Source organism: Spermophilus citellus (assembly GCF_964194105.1).
Source record: "Spermophilus citellus genome assembly, chromosome: 16".
NCBI lineage: Eukaryota > Metazoa > Chordata > Mammalia > Rodentia > Sciuridae > Spermophilus > Spermophilus citellus.
Genome location: NC_138196.1, coordinates 26,842,635 through 26,868,747, shown reverse-complemented (window position 1 = coordinate 26,868,747; position 26,113 = coordinate 26,842,635). Strand labels below are relative to the sequence as shown.

General features: G+C 34.2%; 1 protein-coding gene across 1 annotated transcript in view; it reads right to left on the bottom strand.

Moving 5' to 3' along the window:
- The window catches only part of WRN (WRN RecQ like helicase), a 170,722-nt gene that overhangs the window by 25,683 nt on the left and 118,926 nt on the right, over positions 1 to 26,113 (bottom strand). Inside the window, exons 24-32 of the mRNA XM_081268993.1 lie at positions 17,790 to 17,960; positions 17,615 to 17,712; positions 17,025 to 17,097; positions 15,981 to 16,057; positions 12,418 to 12,493; positions 12,067 to 12,179; positions 9,785 to 9,899; positions 5,122 to 5,253; positions 2,453 to 2,615 (exon numbers count right to left, since the gene is read on the bottom strand). Of these exons, the coding sequence (XP_081125119.1) occupies positions 2,453 to 2,615; positions 5,122 to 5,253; positions 9,785 to 9,899; positions 12,067 to 12,179; positions 12,418 to 12,493; positions 15,981 to 16,057; positions 17,025 to 17,097; positions 17,615 to 17,712; positions 17,790 to 17,960 (1,018 nt within the window). The remainder of the gene's footprint in view (positions 1 to 2,452; positions 2,616 to 5,121; positions 5,254 to 9,784; positions 9,900 to 12,066; positions 12,180 to 12,417; positions 12,494 to 15,980; positions 16,058 to 17,024; positions 17,098 to 17,614; positions 17,713 to 17,789; positions 17,961 to 26,113) is intronic.

Here is a 26,113-nt window from a genome sequence, read left to right as displayed (position 1 = left end):
ACAAAAGACACATTATGTCCTTCCAGAATTATTAAAGGTGTATGTTTCTGTAAAATACACTTGGCTATTGATATTTGTGGGTTCTGCATCCCTGTATTCCATGTCCTGGGTTTACTTTTTGTCCTTATTTCTTAAACAATACAGGATAGTAACTGTTTATATAGCATTTACATTATAGTAGGTATTTATGGTAAGTAATCTAGAGATGTTTTAAAATATACAGAAGCATTATGTAGATTACATGCAAATACTAAACCATTTAATATAGGAGACTTCAGCCCACATTTTGGGATTTATGCAGGGGAGAGAGGGGTCTGAAACCAATATGCTGCAAACACTGAGAGATGACTGTAGTTTCTAAAATCTTCCTTTTTATATCCATATTTATCAACTTCATATATTCTGAATTAGCTATTAAAAAGGATAAAGTATAAAATGAATCAGATTTAAAGGGTATTTTTAAGATGTTGTAAGATCTTACCATCTACTTCTTCAGTTATAATCTTTTAGCATCACCACTTACTATTTATCATGTGCCAGGGTTTTCTGTTTTATCTAATTTATTTCTCTGTAAGACAAGCAATATTATCCCTCCCTATTATAAAGATGAGGCAACTGAGGGTCAGAGAGATTGGGTAATCTATCAATGTTCACATAACCATGAAATGGTAGACAGAAGATCTGAGAATATATCTGTTGCCTGAACTTTTGCTCTTATTGACTAGGTAAAAGCATCTGGATTTATGTAAGCAGTCTTCAGGATTTAAGGAAGGTAGTCAAATAACAGCAAACATGATTGTCAATATTTTTTAAAAAAAAGGAAAAATATACAAACTTACGAGATTGTTGCCTACTACTGAAAATTTTATCAAAAGACATTGTTTCCTGAGTCCTGATAGATAACACATTCATAATGAAAAAATAATTTCAGAGTATTAAAATCAAGAAGGCATTTGAGTCTGACTTTTCCTAAAACAGTATCTTTTTGCAATGAAGAAACAGATTTTACCACCTTAATCCAATCCCTTAAAGTAATTACTATCTTCCTCCCTCAACCTTAATTACCAGCAAAATAGCTGCTGATGTTATAAAGATTGGAATGTGACCAGGAAAGCTGGCTAACTTTCTCAGAAGATAATCCACAGCTAAATTACCTTGAATATTTTATTGCATAGGATTTGGCCCTTGGGCTTTCAATGTTAGAAACCAAATTTAACCCTTATCAGATTCACACTGACCAAGTTCACAAAAATTCCAATTTATTAACTTACAATTAATATATAATTATCAAATAGATACTTAAACAAGCATGACTAGAGCATGCTTTCCCTATAGTTAGAGAAAATTATAACCAGAAAGCTAGAAAGTGACATAGAAGCTGAATTACTTGTTAAGAGTATCAGACATGATCTTGATATAACATTATCAACAGGCTCACTAGTTGAAGGCTCGATGGCCACCACTCCTCATCTCTGGATCTTAGATGAGCTCACCAGAACATGCCCTTCTCTCCTATTTCTGGGCTTCCACAGTGGGTCAATGGAAGTGATGAAAGTGTTTGTTCTTTACACCTTCAGTCAAGTCTTGCTTTATCCTAGAAATAATGCTGCCTTTTAAGATGACTTGATTATTTTTGCTCTGGTCAATTAAATACTATTAACTGCTTTTAGAGAGTGATCTTATTTCCCTTATTTTCAAATTCTTGGGGAGAACATTATAGTTGTTTCCATGTGGGAAAGAATTTGAAGTCATAAAACATAATTATTCACGTGGTTTTAGAGATAAGGCCTTATGTTTGTTCTATCTTAATAGTTTGGGAAAAAATTATCAGATTCATTGAATTATAACAAACCAAGTTTATATATATACATTTAAGGGAGAAATCCTCTAATATCCCACAACTTTACTTCTGTAAACAATGGATTATTCCTTATAATATTTTTGCAGGGCAAGTAAAGAGGCTCTACTTCTATGAGCACAGTTGAGATTTTGCAAATCCTCCTACAGGAGCTACAAAGCTTGGCCTATCCATTCCATGTCACAACCATTTTGTTGATTAGAGAGATTACTCAAGTCAAACAAGGAATCAGAAAGGTTTAGGGGAAAACAAGGTGTCAACAAGCTGTTGGGAAAGAATGTGGAGAAGTATTTTTTTGCAAGTAATGAGGCAGAAATTAGAAAAGGGTAAAGTACCCTTTTGGGCGCTGGGGAAGTTGTAATCTAAAGTGGGAAGGAAAAAAGAATTTCCCAGTATACTTTTCTCTGAATGATACTAGGAAGAAAATTTGTTTTTCTAAAACAATAAGAAGCATTACATAAGTTAGGCTTTTACAATATTTTCATAAAGGGTCAATTCTGTTAAAGTGAAAAGTATTAACAGATTGCTTGTTTACTTCATCTGGGTACAGTGACTCAAGTCATTAAGGCTGCAAAGAAAGGCCATGTTTATCACCTGAGTTGACGGGAGGGTTTCGGATAACATCAACAATAATCTTCTGAACCTCTGGAGTCAGGCCTGCTCTCTCCATATCCAGTGGGTAGCCAGCTTTCACTGCTTGGGCTAAGTGCATGCCAATTGCTGTGAGAGGCAGAATCCTCTTCTCAGCTATGCTAATCTAGACAAATAGCAGGAGAAAAAAAAGTATTTTTTTTCAAGTTTTCACTATACCTCATGGTAAGAAAATACCTAAAACCTTCAGAAAGTACATGTGCAATGAGAAATAAATAATGTACTACACTTTCACTTAACTTTTTAATTTTATTTCTTTAAAAGTATTATAGACTTCCACAGGATCTACTTTTTATAATCATTATATTGATTAAAACAAAATCACCTAACTTTAGCCAATAATTCAATCTTCATACCTAATTATTCACTTTAGAAAACTATTAGTGGCAGAGGGAAGCCATTCCATGTAAATCTAATAGTGGTCATAACCTACTGAAAATACAGAAAATTGTACTGTAATATTCTACATACTTGAAATAATAGACGGTGCTTTAGTTACATCAATTTCCAAGGAAACAAATCTTAAAATGCTTAGTGATAACATAAGGTTTCACATGTGTTCTGTGAAAGGCTCATGCAAAGACTTTAACAGGTGTTTTAAATTGGCTCTATTCACAAAATAATAGTTATAATTTTAACAAGGGCTGTCAGCACTATCCTACTATTGAATTTAGCATGAATTATATTAAATTTAGATAGTATTTCATATTTACAAAGTTTTTAAAACAAATGTGACTCCAAATATATTAAGATATGTATTAGGTGAAACATTCTTTTCACAACATTCAGAAAGCTTAGTCATTCAACTCTAACATTTCATAATACTCATGTATTTCTAAAGTCTAAATTTGTAGACTATCTTTGTGACTATTGATACTTTTACAAAACAGTCCATTTAAGGTGCTACTTTCAAAAGTAGTATTAAATTACTTTCATTAAATGTCTATCTTTTTTACTAAAAAGTGGACACCATGTGTGCATAATATCATGGTTATTTGATATGGTTATTTGATACTAGGCATCAAATTACCTCAAACTAATTGTATTATTGCTCCTGATTAATTAGTTGTTAGGCATCTTTAATTTGGTGGTTAACTGGCAAGACCCTCTCAGACTCTAGGGAGGTACAAATAATTAACCATCATATCACACGATAAAATACTACCAAACCCCAAAAGACATAAATGAAGATATATCACTGTTCATATCTTAAAGTATGAATGTGTAATATAACATATGAAACCTCATATTATGATTATTAGAATGCACTTTATTCAGAAAAATCTGGAGACTGTACCAGATTTCCTTAATAACTATATCCATTTCTACCATATATATATATGGCCAAATCATGGATATACAGGCATATTTAACATGCATGTGTAAATTACTAATTACATAAGAATTCAACTTAAAATTTCTATTTAACATGTATTTTGTTACAAAAATAGTACAATAGAATTATTTGGTTTCTCAGGTAATAACTTTTATACTTTTAATTGAGGAACCAGACTATCTAATTAGACCATTAAGTTAGTAAGATAAGCTATGAACAATTTATTTGTATTTACAGTGGACCCTGAGTTAAGTAAAGATGCATAATGCAGCTTAGTGGATTGAGGCACAGTGGATATGAAAAGCTGGCATTGGATCCCATAATATGTTCCAAATCAATTTAATGTCAGAGAGAACAGGAATTCAAATCAACTAAACTCAGCAAGAAGCCTCATTCTATCCCTATTCTATCTCTTCATTTTGTATACCCATCAAAACAAATAAAACCTCAGAAGCCTTAAGGATTTATAAAAGAACAATGAAAAAACATTAAGAATGGCTATTTCTTTACAGTAATTAAATCTGTCCCAAAGAACATCTGTTTAGTTAAAAAAAAATGCTAGAAGATAGAGTAAAAATAAGGTTTTTAAAAAATTTTTTTATTTCCAGTTTTTGAATATACTTTCAGAGATAACTGTACACATTTTTAACACATGCAAGGAGATATGAATATAAAAGCAGGAATATATACATTTATATATATGTGTGTATATATATAGTTTTTTCTTTTTTTTTTAAACACCATTCTGCATGTCCATTTTTTAAACTTAATGTATCTTTAACACTGTTTCTTCCTTGTTTCTTTTTCTTTTTTTGTTTTTCTGTGTATATGGTTTCTGGGGGTTGAACCAAGGGCCTCACACGTGCTAATCATGCATGTACTCTACCACTGAGCTACACCTCCCGCTCTAGGAGATTTTTTTCTTAACAATACATATAATAGCTTTTTAAATTATTAGTCTCATTTAAAAAATAGTTTTAAAATACTGCTGCTGCAGTATCCCTGAGCTATAAATGTGTTTACTTATAATGCATATAATCTCTTTGAAAAAAAATCATTGTCAAACCAGTTTTACTGTTGCTCCTAGACAGGGATAGGCTTAACAGAGGAAATGTCATTGCTTTAAAATTAAAAATAATTAAAAATAATTAAAAATAAGACTTCTTGTGCAGTTAGAAGAAATTGGTCACAACTCCCAGCTCTAATATACAAAAGCTAATAAAACACAAGTTTAAATAAACTAGAAAATTCTCTGTAACATAAAAGTAACACTTACCAAAGACATTTTCTTTTCTTGGAATAAAGAATATGTGCAGGCCACAGACTGTGAGAGTGAGCATTTTTCATTTTTAACTTCCAGACTTTTCTTCTGTTCTTCTTGAGGTATTATATTTGAAAAGAGGTCTGTCTACATAATTGTAAATGTAGCACAAGTAATGAATAATGACATCAATGATAGATACAATAATATCAATATATAATCATTTCCCATTGGGAAAAAATAAGAGAAGTCAACCAAAGAATTCTTATGGGGAGCTCAAAAAGAAGTTGGATTTTTCACATATTGATTTTAAAAGGAAAAGTAATACTAGAGGACATAAATTTCTAATAAAATATTTGTAACAACAAACTTTATTAGTCTTCTCTTTAGTCAATAAGAAAAGGAACTACAATGTGAACCACTCTGTTCCTATATCCCTAATCCTTTGGAAGTGAATATTGAATAACAAATAAACAAAATCAATATTCAACTTCAGGTAACCACAATCACAAATATGTGTGTGTGTACACACACACATGCGCGCGCGCACACACACACACACACAATTAATTTATAAAAATACAGCCTACCCAGAACTCTAACCTTTAAACATTATATAAAATCCCAAATATGGTTCCTTAAAAGATGTTTAAAAGGAAAAAAACAGAGTAAAAATAAAACTAATATAGAAATACTGGAATATCTTAAAGCCTGAAAAAAAATCATAAAGATATAGACAACTATTTTCTTAATCACACACAAAACAGCCTACTATAGCCGTAACGAAATTTGTAACAAACTAGTTTAATAATTTAAAGAGCCTTGTTTCCTGATGAGTAACACTGGTATCATTTTGGCAATGTTTTTTATCATTATGGTTTATTAAATTTTGTTTAGATACATGAGGAAGAATATGAGTTTTCTTTGGGAAAGCCATTTACTTTTTGTTTCCATATTCTGTCATTTAGAGAATTCAACTTAAAAAATTGTTATGTAAGTTTTGGTCTACCAATTGGCAAGAAATATAAATGTCTGACTTTTCCTTATTATATGTACAATGCCTAATTTTAGAATTTGAATTATCCTGCATGTTTTCCAAACCTTTGAGGGCATTTCATAACAAATTTCAGAGCTATACTTTCACATTAACATCAAAGAGAATTGTAAACAAATAATCTGAAGGGTAGGGATTTAATGTTCTGAGCATATAATAGTCTAAATAAAATGGGGCAAGGTGTTATACCTTTCTATTCCCATTTTAAAGTTTCAGAATGGCTGCATTTTGGAGTTTGTAGAAAGCACATCAAGACAAAATAGGTGTTTTCTAGGAAAGCTTTGCAAGCTTCTTAGACTGGTCCCCATGCTGTGGCATTCTGCCATGGTTTAGTGTGGGGTTTCAGTCCTCATCCTTGCAACCTTAAAAGTCTGATGTGTCAAAGCAGTTGCACTTTGGGAATTATAAGTGTTTATACTAGGAAGCAAATTCATTCATTTATAGTGAAGCACACAACTGGAACATTTCACATGGCCCAACTGGTGTGCTCTGTCTTAAAAAACAGCTACATAAAGCCTTTTATCTATATTGAATATGATTTGATTAAACTTCTGCTTACTAAAGTCACATTCTATCTATAACTTCTTGACATTATTACTTTGGATTATTTTGCCAAATGTCTTAGATATTACTAAATCCTTTTTTGTCTCAGAAACTAAAATCTTTAGGGATTTGCTAGTATGATTCATAAGAAGATAATTTTCACGGAATATATCTCTATAAAGTGACTTTAGCAGGCCTGGGGCTGTAGCTCAGTGGTAGAGTGCTTGCCTTGCAAGTGTGAGGCACTGGGTTCAATCCTCAGCACCACATAAAAATAAATAAATAAAGATATTGTGTCCATCTATAAAAAATATTTTTTTAAAGTGACTCTAGCATATTTTCCTAAACAGTCATCATTAATGGGTTTAATACTCATGTAATATTTGTAACTGCATTTCTTTTTTTTGAGACAGTCTCACTATGTTGCTGAACTAGCTCAAATTTATGGGCTCAAATGATCCTCCCACCTAAGTTCTGGAGTAGTTGGGACTACAGTGACATGCCACCGCACCCAAGCTTTTATTTGTAACTTCAGATTTGTATCATGGTAGTATTTAAATTTTATTTCAAAATTTGAAGTAAATACATTAAAAATCTTAACAAAAGTCATGAATTACAAAACTGGTCTAATAAACATTAATGGGAATTTCTTTAATAAATGGTTTCAATTTACAAAATAATCCAGATAATTTCTAACCTCAAAAGCTAGTGGTTAGCCACATATAGTGGCATATGCCTGTTATCTCAGCAGCTCAGACAGCTGTGGCAAAAGGATCACAAATTCAAAGCCAGTCTCAGCAATTTAGACAGGCCCTAACCAACTTAGTGAGATCCTGTATCAAAGAACTGGAAATGTGAGTCAGTGGTTAAGTGCCCCTTGGTTCAATTCCTGGTACCAAAAGAAATTTTATAAAAAAAGCTAGCAATCATTTTTTTTCCTGACCATAAGATTCAGAAAGGATTTTTAAAGCTATGCTTTGGAGCATTTACCTTTTGCCCTATTTCAATTTCCTCTCCATAGGAGGAACTGGATAAGATAATTCATTCATTATTAAATAATGCCACTAATTCAAAAAAGAAGATATCAAGTGTCCAAAGAGAGGGAACTTATTAAATTACTACTAGTAGGTATGTTATTCTTTACCAAATCATTAAGAAACTAATTTCATTTTCAAAGTATCTAATATGAAATATAAGAAAATTTCACACAATGTTTTGTATAAGAGTATGAAAAAGAAAATTTAAACTTGCCCAAAAGATTCTATTTGAAAGAAGGAAATGCTACACACACAAAGCTGAAGAGAGCCGGGCGGTGCACACCTATAATTCCAGCAGCTCAGGAGGCTGAGGCAAGAGAATTGAGAGTTCAAAGCCAGCCTCAGCAAAAACAAGATGCTAAGTAATTCAGTGAGACCCTGTCTCTAAATAACTTACAAAATAGAGCTGGGGATGAGACTCAGTGGTTGAGTGTCCCTGAGTTCAATTCTCAGCACACACACACACACACACACACACAAAAAGAAGGGGTTTTAAAATTCATTCATTTATTTATTGTGTGCTGGGGATTGAACCCATGGCCTTGTGCATGCAAGGCAAGCACTCTACCAACTGAGCTATATTCTGAGCCCCAGAAGGGTTTTCTGCACAGAATTGGAGAATGACTTTTCTAGAGCAGGATCCAAAGCTTACAGGAGGTTTTTGGAAGAAAAAAACAATTCCTAATACAGTCTTCAGTGTTTTTAACTCTTCCAGCTTTTTACACGCCATCCCATGTCTTATCTTTCTAAAGTTACCCATTTGCTTCCTTAGATAGAGAAGGAAGTATCACTTCCATTGTGTAAGTCAGGACATGAAGACTCAGAAGTTAAAGAACGTGTTCAGGATCATCAAGTAGCATTTGCAGGTAAATGGATGGAGTTAGAGAAGATAATGCTAAATGAAATTAGCCAATCCCCAAAAAACAAATGCTGAATGTTTTCTTTGACATAAGGAGGCTGATTCATAGTGGGATAGGGAGCAGGAGCAAGCATGGGAGGAATAGACGAACTCTAGATAGGGCAGAGGAGTAGGAGAAGGAGGGCATGGGGTTATTAATGATGGTGGAATGTGATGATCATTATTATCCAAAGTACAGGTATGACACGAAATGGTGTGACTATACTACGTATACAACAGAGATGAAAAATTGTGCTCTATATGTGTAATAAGAATTGTAGAAGCTAAAGTTGTGGCTCAGTGGCCACAACTTTCAAGTGTGAGGCCCTGGGTTTGATCCTCAGCACCACATAAAAATAAATAAGTAAAATAAAGGTATTGTGTCCAACTACAACTAAAAAATGAATATTAAAAAAAAAGAATTGTAATACATTCCGCTGTCATATAGAATTAAAAAAAAAAGCAGCCTCCTGAAAGGGTGGAGATTCAAGAGCATTTTTGTTTTACAGTTATATCCATGTATGTCCATCAGTGATACTGCTTCCAGTCTATTTCAATTCAGTTCTTTATTTTCAGGAAAGTCATTACTTCAGTAAAGTTCTTATTTGTCAACTTGAAAAAAAAAAAAGAATTGAAATTCTTTGATTCTGAGTCCAGTAGTCTTTCCACAACTGCCCAGGGTCTTACCTGTACTGTACCATACAGCATGGTATGCATGTGGAGTTTAAGAAAAAACCCAAATGATATTTGTGGTCACTTAAATTGGAACAATAAATAATAAAATAATAAAAGGATATTTTAAAAAACTATGAAGACTAATAAAAGGTTATGAAAATACTATGAAGACTAAAAAGAATAAAATGAACACTATGAAAGGAAAAGAAAGGAAAGAATTTATCAAATACAGGACTTCGTCAAATTTCAAAATAAAGCCTACCAATGAAATAGAAACAAAAGCCTCCCAGACAATCGCTTTACTATCATCTTTTAACAAGTAAATAACAAATTTTTATGACTATTTACTATAAAAACAATCTGAATCCATTTTCTAAGTGTCCAGTATGAAAATGCAAATAAAAGGCTAAAATGTTGCTTTTGAAATGGTCAAAGAAAGGTTCTTTTCTAATAGTTCCAATAGTATTTTACCTGAATACTATTTTCTATGCAGAACCGTTTGATGACTTCCAACAGAGGAGCTAACACAGTAGCTTTGCCTTCAGAAACACCATCGATCTGTTTTACATTTTCAACTGTCGTTGGTCTATCATTAAAAAAAAAAAAAGTCAATAAACCACTGAAACAGCATCACTCCAGCAATACAGCTGATGTTCAGCTTCATAGTGATATTTAATAAATGTATATTTCTTTAAAAAATAAAATACAAATTACTATACAAGCAGGCAAAAACTTTATAAATTTATTTCTTTGCTTTCCTCCACTTACAGATTTGCTGTTTTAACAATTCATGAATAAAACCACCACTACCTCTATCACCACTAAAGCATAGTAGATGTACTATCTAGTAAACCGGTCACTGTCAGAAAGAAGCAGGCTAACATTTTATCTTGCACTATTATTTATATTATTATTATTGCAAAAACAAAAACTAGGAGGTACTACCTGAGGACAATTAAGAGCCTTAAAAACTCTTTTTTTTTAAGACTGTTTCAATCATTTTTTTCTACAAAATGTTTATCTATGGCTGAGGTTGTACTTCAGTGATAGAGTGCTTGCCTAGCACATGAGAGGCACTGGGTTCGATCCTCAGCACCAAATAAATAAACAAACAAACAAAGTAAAGGCACTGTGTACATCTACAACTAAAACTATTTTTTAAAAATGTTTATCTATAACAAAAATCTGCTAACTAGGCTTTTAGTTCTTATTTCTTATTTGTGTCCAATATCCAAAAAACAGTAAAATATCTTCTAAAAATCTGCCAAGCTAATGATAACTCCTTTCCCTTAAATATCTTCTCCAAATATTAAAGTGTTGACTTAGAATACAGGTAAATATTTTCAACAAAATATTATTGTAAAATATAAAGCACTGTAATATCATTAGAAAATTCTGCGCAAGAGTTACATCTATTGAATGAAATTCAGTGACAAACAATTTTTAAATGAAGTTTAAAAAGATGAATGAATGAAAATTAGCAACAAAGACATTTTTTGGAAGGAAGTATAAAAATGACTACAATTACCCAGCAACTATTCTTTGGGAATAATTTCTTCTAAATATTTATTAAATGCCTAGTCTTTATTAGGCATTGTGCTTAGTACTGTGAAAGACACATAGAGATGAGGAACAAATATCTCTATCCACAGAGACTAAAATCTAGATGATATAATATATGTCTCCCATTAATTATAAAAAATTAATAAAGCATTCTGTGGTAAGTGCCATTAAAGCAAGTTTAGAATTCATCTAAAAGTCCTTTATGAATTCAAGATAAAGGAATTATTTTGCTGAGTAACACAATAGGAGGCTTCATGAAGTAAACAGTAATAAAACTAGATCTTGAAGGATTTAAGAAGAGTTTTGAGGAATCAAGGAAACACAAGGCAAAAGCAAGACTGTAAATAAATATATATAAGTTGAAAAGGAATCTTCAATAAATGGTAGACAATCCAGGTAAGATATATCATTCTGAATTCTGTGACTTAGATGAAAAAAAGCAGGTTTAAGTCCATAATGGAGTGTCTTGATTTCTAGGCTAAAGAAATTAAGATGGGGGGCTGGGGATGTGGCTCAAGCGGTAGTGTGCTCGCCTGGCATGCGTGCGGCCCGGGTTCCATCCTCAGCACCACATACAAACAAAGATGTTGTGTCTGCCGAAAACTAATATTAAAAAAAAAAAAAAAAATTCTCTCTCTCTCTCTTTAAAAAAAAAAAAAGAAGTTAAGATGGGTGCCCATGGAGAGATAAACTGAAGAGTGACCACTTAAAAGGCTATTGTAATAAGTACTAATATGGGGTTATTTTGAATAGGCAGGAAGGCATATATAGATAAACACCAAAACATTCCAATGAACACTAACTGAATAAGAGACAAGACATATGTTAATGAGTGGAAACAATATCAGGTTTTAAACATGTGTGATTAGAAACATGATAGTACCACTAAAAATGAGGGATTCAGAGAGAGGAGTACTGGCATTTGGATAAAATATGTACATGGAAGGTAAATAAACAATGAGTTGGATTTTATATATACTGAATCTGACTGCTGTACATAATTGGTTCTCAACTCATGCAGAAACGTGGAACTAAAGCTTAGCAAAGAGATCTGCATAGCAACATGGGAGATTTGGGCGTTAGCTCACAAATCTGATAGCTGAATCCCTGGTCAGATTATTACTTAATGATATATTTTACAAATCTATTATGTCAGAGGAAATAAATCAGAATGTAAACAAACAGCTTACCTCATTTTGGCCATATCCAACAATATCTTATTTGTTGCCAAAATAGCTGGAGGAACATCCATTATATTGGCATGTCTCTGTCTAGCTTCTACCAATTTGCGATATAACATAATCTGAACAACAACAAAAGAGAAAAGAACTCACAATTTTTTAATGTACTTAGAAAAATTCAGTTGTTATGTTTAGCGCTTCAGATACTACATTTTCCCTTAAGATGAAAATAAACTGAACTCTATCTCAGATTCTTAGCTAAAGAACAATTTTTAATAAACTGGTAGCAGATTTTTAAGCATGCACAGAATACTAACTCCCCTCTCATAAATTAATTACCCCTTTTCACAAAAACCTTACCTGAGTCTCTTGCTCTTGGGCCAAAAGAACAGGATCTGAGAAACTGTAAGATTTTTCTGATGAATGCACCATGATACTAAAATATTAAAAAATAAATAAATAATAAAGTCTTTTCTTTCTCCTAATTTTATTTTTATTTTGCCCATAAAAATGAGAATATCATTCCAACTCAGTACAAATATTTATTCTTAACAATGCCAGGAGGGCAATTATTATTTATGTTACAACAGTTAGATTTTAAATATTTTAGAACAAATACAGTCAGTATAATCATAAAGTTAAAACTGTAATTTGAGTTCTTTATAAAATTGATGTACTTAAGAAAAGTATCTGTCCTATCCTCCTCCTCAAACAAATGTTTTGAAAGAAAATACTGCATATCCATACTAAAGAGAACATTTTTTTCTTAACTAATACAAATACAATCTATGATTCCTGATGTAAAATCACTGATTTTCAATTGATGGAAAACATAATATTATTCAGAACTTTCTTCAAAATGAAATGAATAAGCATAAAGCAAAAGAAGTAGCTAGATGTGGTAGTACATACTTGTAATCCCAGCAACTCAGGAGGCTGAGGCAGGAGGACTGCAAGTTTGAGTCCAGTCTCAGCAACTTAGAAAGACCCTAAGCTACTGACACCCTGTCCAAAAATAAAAAAATAAAAAGGGCTAGGGATATGGCTCAGTGGTAAAGCACCCAAGTTCAATACCCAGTAACAAAAACAAAAAAGAAGAAGAAGAAGAAGAAGAAGAAGAAGAAGAAGAAGAAGAAGAAGAAGAAGAAGAAGAAGAAGAAGAAGAAGAAATTTTGAAGAAATTTTGTTTTGTTTTGGACTCTTCAAGAGGGAAAGAGGGAAAAACTATACCTAATGAGGAAACATGGTATGAAAGGTGCTAGGCAGTAAACTAGATATTCTACAAGAGACATTTCTCATTGATAAACTAATTGGAAACAGGAAAAGTTATAAAAATGAAATTGTATAGAATAGCCTACATAAGAGATGTCACATTTAAATAAATTCCTGCTTTGGGGGACAAAAGGGAGAGCATACTTGATATTTAAGAGATGTTTATAGATTTCTCTGTTATAAGAACTCAGAAACTATAATGTAAAGAATTTCATTTTCACAATTATCAAATTAAGTATTACCAAATCCTATCACTACAATAAATAGACTGGACCCTGAAGAAAGGTAACTACAGTTCAAAGAACTAGTACTATCAGGTTATTCAAGAAAATGATAAATCTGCTTTAAATTACATATTAACCTTTATCTTAGAATTATACAATCTTTATACTACAATGCCATTTGAAAAATGATTTTTAAACTATTTCACAAAGGAAATTTTATTATTATCTATACTGGCCAAACCTTGGTAATATCACTGAGGCAGAAATATATGCAGAAAAATTTTAACAAAAAAAAGAATGTGATATCTCTGAACATCATTACAAGTTCACAGAAGAATGGTTCAAACTAACTATAATGAATATCATCAAAGAGATTAATAAAGATACTGTATCTATGAAACAAGAAAACACAGTTATATATTATTAAACAAAAAGAGAGCCAGAATTCTCATCAATTAAAAATTTGACAACTAAAATTCAATGTTCACTAGATGGGAAGTGTTAAAAATAAAGGAACTCTCATAGAGTGCAAACTAGCAGAAAAAGAATACTAAAATCAGTGGGGTGGGAGGAGACAATTATTAACATCAGGAACAATAAAGGTAGTGGTGGCCATATCAACAGAGTTTGGCTTTAGTATAGAATATTTTTGTGGTTATAACAATATAAAAATAAATTATTAATATGACCAAAACTTATAATTATGTTGGGAGGATTGAAAGAAGGCAACCTACTATGACAGCAATTCAATAAAAAATTCCTATAATTGATAAATCATAAACTAGTATCTAAGCATGTCATTTAGAAATACAAAGATTAAGTACCAGAGAAATCAGCTGGAAGATTGAATACAGCTAATTAGGCTTAGGGAGGGTGAGCAAAGTGAGCAAAGCATTAGAAAGTGCATACTTTATTACAGACCTCAAAGTATCAATTGACTTTTCATATGTATTATTTGATGAAAATAAAAGTACCCTGTGTACTTCTGTACATTAAATCCTTATATTTAAATTCATTTCTAGGCAATTCCACAGGTATCCCAAACTCAGTATTAACCCATCTATCTTTTTCAATCACCGAGTACTAACAATTCTATCTCTAGGACAAGGGTGAAGCTTAGTGGTAGAGCGCTTGCCTCATGTGTGTGATACCCTGAGTTCAATCCCTAGCACTGAAGGAAAAAAGTTCTTAGAAGTCTAAATATCTCATAAGTCTCTTTCTCCCCATGCCCACTGCCATTACTCTCATCTATGCTATCATCTCTTGCAAATTCCTCTGCAATCACCTCCTTATTTGTGTCTCTACAACAACTCTAACCTTCCTGCAACCTATTCTCTCCACAACAAACAGATTAATAAAGGGTTGGCACACAATGGTCCACAGGCCAACTCCAGCTTTTTTTTTTTTTTTTTTTTTTTTGGTTAGGACTTAGCTAAGTCTTTTATACTTTGAAATGGATCATTCTGTCACATGCTAAATTATATAAACTTTAATTTAATAAATAAGATTTAGTAGGAACATGGTCACACTCATTCCTTCATACATTATCTGTGGCTGCTTTGAGGCTACAAAAGCAAAGTAGAGCAGCTGTCACAGAGGTTTGGGCCTTCAATGACTAAAGTATTTACTATCTTTCTTCTACAGAAAAGTCTGTCAACTCTTGTTCAGAAGTAGAGCTTTGACCACATTACTGTTCTACTTAAAACACTTCCTTAGGTTCCTAACTGCCTTTATGATCTAGTCAAGTGCTTAGAAGAAACTGGATACTCTGGACTCTATTTAATTTTCTATCTTAAATTTTACCACTCTCTATTGACAGGTAATATCTAGCCATATTGCTGAGCTTAGACCTTCATTTGCTTTCAGCTTTTTACATGTGAACAATTCCTCTACTTGGAACACTTTCCCTCATATCACTTGACTGACTTCCACTCAAGCTTCAAGTATCACTCCCAGGCGGAACTTGATCAGACCCACAGAGGGGACAGGGGAAGGGTCTGAGGAGAAACCGTGTGGAAGCTCGACTGGACTGGACTTTTATGGGGCTTACAGCAGGAAGGGAAGGGCTGGGGACAGGAAAAGGTGTTTCTAGGATCCCTTTGCCCCCTCTAGGATTGGCCAGGGGTCCTGCTGATTGACAGGTGTTAGTCAGGAGATCTGGCTGATTGACAGGCATTTCCGCCAGCATCTGATTGATGTTCTTTTCAGGCATGGGCTGCTTTGTTCTAAGTTGCCACTAAGTCCCCACCAAGTCACCGCCAGGGACCTAACAGGATCTACTTTAATAATTGTAGTACTGGAAACTTATGCTTTAACCTCCTTTTGTCAATGAAAAAGCCAACATCTAATAGTCCTTTATCTTCAGGAAAGAAAGGAAAGTAATGCTGATAATATAAGTATAGGAAATAAATATTTGGAACTCTGTACCTTTTTTTTGGAATGTTACTCCCAGAAGAAATGTTAGCAAGTGCTTTGGAAGAACACCTCCTCTCCAAGTTAGACTGCTTTTAAACACATAAAGGTCCATTTAAAAATCACAAGTTTCAAAAAACACTTAAATACAAAGAAAAAAGGGTACAAAATCTCACAATGACAATCTCTCCTCAGATAACCAAGTCATCAAATAAATCAACTGAAAATAAGCTCTTGAACTATCAACTTTTAAAATTAAAAAGGCAATTAAAAATACAACTCAATAGCTGGGGGCTATGGCACACACCTGTAAGCCCAAGGTCAAGGCCAGCAACTTAGTGAGGACCCATCTCAAAATAAAAAGGCAAGGTCTATAGCTCAGTAGTAGAGTACTTACCTAACTGCTCAAGGTCCTAGGTTCAATCCCCAGTACCAAAAAAATAAAACACAAAAATACAACCCAATGTCCCACTAATCCAAAACTCATAAGTGATCAAAAGAACATTCTAAAGTACAGTAAGAGCCCAAGACATGAAACTGATTCAATTACATTCCATATATTTTAATAAAGCAGAAAAAGTATACTACAAAGTTTAATTCACCTGTATGTCCCGTTTCCACATTCTAATTAGCTAATGTCCACCTGTGGGTGAGTTCCTAATCTACAACAGCTGTCTAAGATCCCAACAAAGCAAGAAAATGTGGATGGTGCGTGTATGTGTGTTTGTGCATGTGAAGTGAGTAATGTAGCTTTAATGAGAATATTTAGGAAGTAGGCTTATTTTTTCATCACCGGTAAGCATTATAAATATGTAAAAACTAAGCTAAATTAGTTACCAAATAGGCTTAAAAGAATCAAAGTAAGTTTTTTTCCTCAAATACTTCTAATTCTTCTAATAGCTCCAGAAATCACATATTGCATTTTACTCTATTCATATCATTTCTCTTTCCAATTTATGACTTGTTACATGTGCCATTTTCCTCTTTATGTAAAGCAGAATTAACATAATGTTTTAAAACAAGAGTTGCAACAATTAAAACCACCTCTTTAAAACAAACCTTCTCTGCAGTTAATTCAATTGGTATTTGATTAGAAGAATGCGGTTCGGTGCCTGAAGATACAGTTTTAGAACTGAAAAATAAAATTAAATTATCTCAAATGTGAAAATGCAATTATCTAATTGTGAATCATCATACCCCTACTCTCTCAGAAAAGCAGATAACATTATATTACACTTTTTAAATGACTTTTAAATGTAATTTCTTTTCCCAGAAAAGGAAGATGTTTGAAAGAAAAAACTGATACACAATCAATAATATGTAAAGGTATTAAAAAGTAGGCAATAAGTGTATTCCCTTCCCATCTTCTACACATAAGAAAATGCAGTATATGAATTCTTCAGTATTCATGTCAATGCTACTTAATCAATGGAAAAGAAGTTTTCTAATGGTCAACTACTTCCCATCAACCAAGAAAGTTCTGTGATTTATCTTTTCCCAGGGACTTCCTTTCTTCCAAATTGACTAAAGTAGATATGCAAAAACAGACAAGCAATTCATTTTACTTGGGTGGTACCTAAAATCACTGGAACAGCAACAACACCAAAAACCCATAAGTTAACAGAAAAAAAAAAAACTGAAAAATGAACCTTGGCCGAAGAAACTTCCTTGGACACAACTCTTCATCAGCTTGAAGCATAAGACTCTGAGGAGATTCTGCATTGGATCTATCAAGCCAATTTCTACCCTATTGAAATCAAAAAAGAATCTTAATGCATAGTTGAGAAAAATTAAGTCACACAGGTAGACTTGTATACTATTTACCTTTTTTGTAAGGGTGCAAATCTTTGCAAATTTGTTATGCCCAGGAACTTCTACCAAGAATCCTTCAGTTATGAGGTGACGGGATAAGGCCTTCCACCAATTCTCTGTTTGATCCTTACCAGTGCCAAAAAAACTGTGACTACGATATTTATTTGCAATACGCTGAGAACTCTGAAATCAGGAATAAAATTAATATCTAAAAACGCTTATCCAATTAAATGGAATAAATTAAAAAACAAACCCATCCATTGATTCTTTGGATTTAACCAAAAAATCCAACTTTTACAACCTATAAAATTTAAAAAAATTTTTTTAGTTGTGATGGGCACAATATCTTTATTTTATTTATCTTTATGTAGTATTGAGAATCAAACCTAGGGCCTCACAAGTGCTAGGCAAGCACTCTACCACTGAGCTACTGCCCCAGCCCCCTATAAAATTTTTATACCCATCCTGCTTGTTCTGTACCCAACTCATACATAGTATGTCTTCCTTTTATATTTTCAATAATCACAGAAATTTTCACATATAACTCAGATGCACTTCCCAATGCATAGGTTTAAATACGTGTTGGGAATTGTCAATCTCTGCTCTTTAGACCTCTGAATAACATACATTATTGTTTAAAAAGATGATCACGATCTACAGCTCAAGTCTAGATCCATGGATGTTAAAAGACAATGTGACATGATAGTCCTGTAACAATTCATGGCTTCCATCCATGGCTGCTTTTACTGTGTGTTTCTTCATTATACACTACAAAGTTTATTCACTCCTTTATGATTTATTTGCTTCACTGAGATATACCAAGGAAAACATGCTAAACAGTTGATGATTTTTGAGTTATTTTTCCCTAAGTGATGAGAGAATTCCTATGGGAGACCATTCATAGCCATCAAGTTCAAGAAACACTGGGAAATTTAGTCATGCAATTCGCTTATCCTTTCAGAGAGAGGACTCTAACCACCTACACTCCCTACAAAGTACTCTTCCATTCACATCACCCTTGTACTGACTCTTTCATCCTACACATTTAAATACTAGTTCAAATGTATATGGTAATATATGAACAGAAGGTTTTATAATCAACTATTCCTGTCTAATATAGTTGAGGTAAATATAGCAGATAATAATTCAAGGATCATCCTAACCTCAGTCCACTTCTACTGCACAATCTGGGAAGTTACAAACACGATTTCTGAAACTCTTTCAGCCAGGGTTCTGGATATGATTTAAGTTCTGCTCATCAGATGTTTGCATGGTATGCAAAAGCAAAATGTGAGGTAAAGGCCACTCCTCTACTAGTTTTATAGATAACATATAATTGTGAAGTTTTTTTTTTAATGAACATTAACAAGGAACCCAGCAAACAACTATTAGCTTTGTGAGTATCAAGAGGCATTTACTTTGTTGACACAGATTATAGCAACCTCAATGTGGTTCTCAGGAAAAATAGAACCCTCCAGGGTGCTATGGCTTCCAATTCAGTGCAATTCAGGATAAGGTGTCAGTGATAGCTTCCCAAGTTGAGAGCTTCCTGATCACAGAAGAGGCAGCTGCTCCTCTGACAGACTGCGTTGCAAAGTAACCTTGTCAATAATTTCCTAAGTCACTTAATATCCTTTCTGTTTAAATTAACTAGAATGATCATTAGCTTTCTAATATAAGTACTGTATTTTAGGTTGTATTTATGTTATAAAAACATTGATCCCTTCAATATGTAAAGAGGTGATTATATTCTGAATACTTAAGTTAAAATAATACTTAATATAAAAATGCAGTCTAAAATTTTAGAATTGGGAAGATAATTAAACATTTCATCTACGAAGGTTTAACAACCAATGTATATACAAATCCAGAGGTCAAAATTAAAAGAATATGCAGGATGAGCCACAATAGACATAACTCAGGGAACTGTAACACTCTATTAAAAATATACTAGCTTTATTCAACTAATGAGAACATAATGGTTACAGGTTTATTATTTTGTAATGCTAAAAATGTGAATTCCAAAACAGGTATATTAACACATTTATGTCATTTACTACCGTTTCTAAGGCACAGATTTCCAAAAATAGCCTAAATAAGGTATATCCCTCAAAAAAAAAAAGCTAGGATGAAACGAAGAAAAGGAGATTAAATTCCCACCAGAGACGGAGACATCAGTGCCTAGATACTGGAATATAAATAAAGGCTTCCACCAGGAGTAGTTAACAGTCTATAGTTGCTCTCTATTAAATTTTAAAAATAAAAATAGAAATTTCATTAAAATAAACAAAGTAATGAATTTTAGTAGCATGATGATCATATTTATGAAAATGTTATCATAACAAGATTTAGAGAAATATAAACTAGGTATGACACGACACCTTTTGTCTTACCCACAATCTTGCCTATGCTAACTCTCACTTTGGTTGATTTGAATAGAATGTTTAAAAATCAAACATCAGGCAGGATCCGCCATCTGTGCATCTTTGGGTACAGCTGCTGCTTTTATTGAGATACCAATTTCATATTCTGTACACTTGGCACCTTTGTCAAGAATGCATTCACTCGGATTTGCTGAACATAGCGGCGGGCGCGCAGAGATCAAGTCTCTGACCTCTTCAGCTGTGTGGGCACAGGGAGTCGTAAACACTCTAAATGCTGTTAGCTCAGGATCACTAGGCAATGCTGAGCTGACGTGGATCTGGGGCGATCAGTCTGGGCCTCTCAGAACACACACTGAGCCCGGATCAGCTACATTCAAGCTCCGCTTCGCCTGCTTCCCGCAGACAAACAGCTGGGACTCAGCACTAATCCATCCGGCTGAAAAAACTGGTCAGCCCTTCTGATCCTATGGAGGTAAATACCAACCGAGCCTTCATAGGTAGTGGCCACAGGTTTGAAACGGGGCTTGGGAGAGACAGTAAGGACCCACCTGTTGCATTGGTCACCCGGCAAAGGGAAAAGAACCGTCGCCATTTGCAAGAGATACCACCATGGCAGAGAACTAACGTCACCAGACTACGGCGGAGGAGATAACTTCATTGAAACCTGCGGCTACAGGTGTGTAATTCCCTAGCCTTCCCTCTCCACACATCGGGGAAACCTTAAGGGCCCCTCCCAGCACTCCCGTGATCGCGATAGCCAGACCGAGGGAATCAGACGTGGCGCGGGACCCGCGGCTCAGAACTCCCGGCTACCGCTCCCACCAGTGCTGACAACTGAAGTCTCTTGCACCAGCTACCTGGGGCGTGGCTACAGGAGGGCAAGTAAAATTCGCTGAGGATTCTCAGCCCCAAGCTCTATAAACTTAGGGTCTGAGGGAATGGCAAACAGGGAGAGTGTGCCCAGTTGTTCAGGAAAACAGGGCTCCCGAGAGCAGAAGACCTGGCGTGTAGCCACTATTGTGGTTAGCGGAACCCGTGAGAGGGGAATGGCTAGAAGAAAAGTGGGGAAGTGACTAGACACAAGAGGAGGCCCTAGGCACTCAGGATTGGAGACCCGCCCAGTCTGGGAGGAAGAGCTGCTGCACAGTGATTGGTTCGCGCGTATAGACAGGAGAAGCTTGGCCTGGTGGGCACAGCGCCACCTACTGGAAGAGAAGTTAATCAAACTCTAAGACTGCATTTATTAGGTTTTTTTTTCTTTTTTTTTGATTTGGGTTTTTTCTTTCATTTTCATTTTTCTTTCTTGAGGTTTTTAAAATTTTTTTAAATTTTTTTTACATTTTTTTCTTCTAATTTTAACTTTTATTTAATTATTATTATTTTTTTAAAATTTTTTTTCTTTTTTTATTTCCTACTTTTATCTTCTTTTGTCCTTTCATTTCTTTTCAATTTTCTTATTCCCCCTTCCTTGAATTCTACCTGCTTACTCTCATTCTCTTTAGTGACTTCTTCCCTTCCCTTCTAATACCTTTCCTCGCAAGCATCAAATAAATTTATAAGAGTAAACAGTAACTCAGCAGTCAAACAGATCAAGAAGTAACATGAGCAGCTTGAAAAAGCAAGGAAGAAAAGGTGTACAAACAATGCAGGACAGACTAAATATTCAGGAGGACCTAGAGACATCAGAAAAATGGTCATATAAAGAACTCAAGGAACACCTTAGACAGATGGAATGGAACCTTAAAGAGGATACAAGACAGCAAATTCAAGCAGCGAAAGAACACATTGAGAATGAATTACATAAACAGATAAAAGAAGTTAAGCATCTTTATCAAGAGATAGAGATTATAAAAAATAATCAAACAATAATTCTAGAAATGAAGGAAACGATAAACCAAATTAAAAACTCAATTGAGAGTATCACTAACAGAGTGGAGCAAGTAGAAGCCAGAACGTCAGATAATGAAGACAAAATATAACATCTTGAAAAGAGTCTAGCCAACTCAGAAAGGCTGGTAAAAAAATCACAAGAAAAACATCCAAGAGATATGGGATAACATAAAAAAACCAAACTTACGAGTCATCGGGATAGAAGAAGGTACAGAGATTCAAACCAAGGGAATGAGTAACCTGCTGAATGAAATAATTACAGAAAACTTTCCAGAAATAAAAAAGGAAACAGATATACAAATTGAAGATGCATACAGGACACCGAGCACACAAAATCACAGTAGACCAACGCCAAGACACATTGTTATGAAGATATCCAATATACAGAACAAAGAGAAAATATTAAAAGCTACAAGAGAAAGGAGGCAGATTACATTCAGGGGTAAACCAATAAGGTTAACAACGGATTTTTCATCACAGACGCTGAAGCAAGAAGATCCTGGAACAATGAATTTCAAACACTGAAAGACAATGAATGCCAGCCAAGAATTTTGTATCCAGCAAAATTAAGCTTCAGGTATGACAACGAAATAAAAATCTTTCATGATAAACAAAAGTTAAAAGAATTTGCAGCCAGAAAACCAGCATTGCAAAGCATTTTGAGCAAAACACTACACGAGGAAGAAATGAAAAACAATAACCAAAACCATCAGTGGGAAGTGCCTCGGTAAAGACAGAGGGTGAGGGGAAAGATAATCATGGAGAAACAAACTAAATTTTTTTAAAAAAGGATAAATAATCAAACATGGCTGCAAGTACAAACAATATATCAATAGTACCTCTGAATGTTAATGGCTTAAACTCTCCAATAAAGCGACATAGGCTGGTATCATGGATTAAAAAAACAAATCCAACAATATGCTGCCTCCAGGAGACACATCTGATTGGAAAAGACATACACAGGCTGAAGGTGAAAGGTTGGGAAAAAATATACCACGCACACGGTCCACGTAAGCAAGCAGGGGTGGCCATCCTCATATCGAATAAAATCGACTTCAAGACTAAGTTAATCAAAAGGGATAAAGAAGGTCATTATATACTGTTAAAAGGAACCATTCACCAACAAGACATAACAATTATCAATATTTATGCACCAAATAATGGTGCTGCGACATTCATAAAACAAATTCTCCTCAAGTTCAAGAATCAAATAGACCACAACACAATAATTATGGGTGACTTCAACACACCTCTCTCACCATTGGACAGATCCTCCAAACAAAAGTTGAATAAAGAAACTATAGAACTCAATACCACAATCAATAACCTAGACTTAACTGACATATAGAGAATATATCAACCATCATCAAGTGGATATACTTTTTTCTCAGCAGCACATGGATTCTTCTCAAAAATAGACCATATATTATGCCACAGGGAAACCCTCAGTAAATATAAAGGGGTGGAGATAATACCATGCATTTTATCTGATCATAATGGAATGAAACTGGAAATCAATGATAAAAGAAGGAAGGAAAAATCCTACATCACATGGAAAATGAACAATATGTTACTGAATGATCAATGGGTTACAGAAGACATAAAGGAGGAAATCAAAAAATTCTTAGAGATAAATGAAAATACAGACACAACATATCGGAATCTATGGGACACAATGAAAGCAGTTTTAAGAGGGAAATTCATCGCCTGGAGATCATTCCTCAAAAAAAGGAAAAACCAACAAATAAATGAGCTCACACTTCATCTCAAAGCCCTAGAAAAGGAAGAGCAAAACAACAGCAAATGTAGCAGAAGGCAAGAAATAATTAAAATCAGAGCGGAACTCAATGAAATTGAAACAAAAGAAACTACTGAAAAAATTATCAAAACTAAAAGTTGGTTCTTTGAAAAAATAAATAAGATCGACAGACCTTTAGCCATACTAATGAAGAGAAGAAGAGAGAGAACTCAAATTACCAACAAACGGGATGAAAAAGGCAATATCACAACAGACACTACAGAAATACAGATGATAATTAGAAAGTATTTTGAAACCCTATATTCCAATAACATAGAAGATAGTGAAAACATTGATAAATTTCTTAAGTCATACGATCTGCCCAGATTGAATCAGGAAGACACACACTATTTAAACAGACCAATAACAAAGGGAGAAATAGAAGAAGCCATCAAAAGACTACCAACCAAGAAAAGCCCAGGACCGGATGGGTATACAGCGGAGTTTTACAAAACCTTTAAAGAAGAATTAATACCAATACTTTTCAAGTTATTTCAGGAAATAGAAAAAGAGGGAACTCTGCCAAATTCATTCTATGAGGCCAACATCACCCTGATTCCGAAACCAGACAAAGACACTTCAAAGAAAGAAAACTACAGACCAATATCTCTAATGAACCTAGATGCAAAAATCCTCAATAAAATTCTGGCAAATCGAATACAAAAACACATCAAAAAAATTGTGCACCATGATCAAGTAGGATTCATCCCTGGGATGCAAGGATGGTTCAACATATGGAAATCAATAAATGTTATCCACCACATCAATAGACTTAAAGATAAGAACCATATGATCATCTCGATAGACGCAGAGAAAGCAGGAGCTTGATATCAAATCAGAGACTCTGCGTCTGATAGAAGAAAAAGTTGGCTCCGATCTACATATTGTGGGGTCAGGCTCCAAATTCCTTAATAGGACACCCATAGCACAAGAGTTAACAACTAGAATCATCAAGTGGGACCTACTTAAACTAAAAAGTTTTTTCTCAGCAAGAGAAACAATAAGAGAGGTAAATAGAGAGCCTACGTCCTGGGAACAAATTTTTACTCCTCACACTTCAGATAGAGCCCTAATATCCAGAGTATACAAAGAACTCAAAAAATTAGACAATAAGATAACAAATAACCCAATCAACAAATGGGCCAAGGACCTGAACAGACACTTCTCAGAGGAGGATATACAATCAATCAACAAGTACATGAAAAAATGCTCACCATCTCTAGCAGTCAGAGAAATGCAAATCAAAACCACCCTAAGATACCATCTCACTCCAGTAAGATTGGCAGCCACTATGAAGTCAAACAACAACAAGTGCTGGGGAGGATGCGGAGAAAAGGGTACACTTGTACATTGCTGGTGGGACTGCAAATTGGTGTGGCCAATTTGGAAAGCAGTATGGAGATTCCTGGGAAAGCTGGGAATGGAACCACCATTTGACCCTGCTATTGCCCTTCTCGGACTACTCCCTGAAGACCTTAAAAGAGCATGCTACAGGGATACTGCCTCATCAATGTTCATAGCAGCACAATTCACAATAGCTAGACTGTGGAACCAACCCAGATGTCCTTCAATAGATGAATGGATAAAAAAAATGTGGCATTTATACACCATGGAATATTACGCAGCACTAAAAAAATGACATAATCATGGAATTTGCAGGGAAATGGATGGCACTGGAGCAGATTATGCTTAGTGAAGCTAGCCAATCCCTAAAAAGCAAATACCAAATGTCTTCTTTGATATTGAGAGCAACTATGAACAGAGAAGGGAGGAAGAGCAGGAAGAAAAGATTAACATTAAACAGAGACATGTGAAGGGAGGGAAAGGGAGAGAAAAGGGAAATTGCATGGAAATGAAGGGAGACCCTCATTGCTATACAAAATTACATATAAGAGGTTGTGAGGGGAATGGGAAAATAAACAAGGAGAGAAATGAATTACAGTAGATGGGGTAGAGAGAGAAGATATGAGGGAAGGGGAGGGGGGATAGTAGGGGATAGGAAAGGTAGCAGAATAAAACAATTACTAATAGGGCATTATGTAAAATTGTGGATGTGTAACCGACGTGATTCTGCAATCTGCATTTGGGGTAAAATTGGGAGTTCATTACCCACTTCAATCTAATGTATGAAATATGATATGTCAAGAGCTTTGTAATATTGTGAACAACCAATAAAAAAAATAAATTAAAAAAATACCAATAAAAATCAAACATCAAATACATATGATGAACAAATCTAATGACCTTATGTACAACATGAGAAC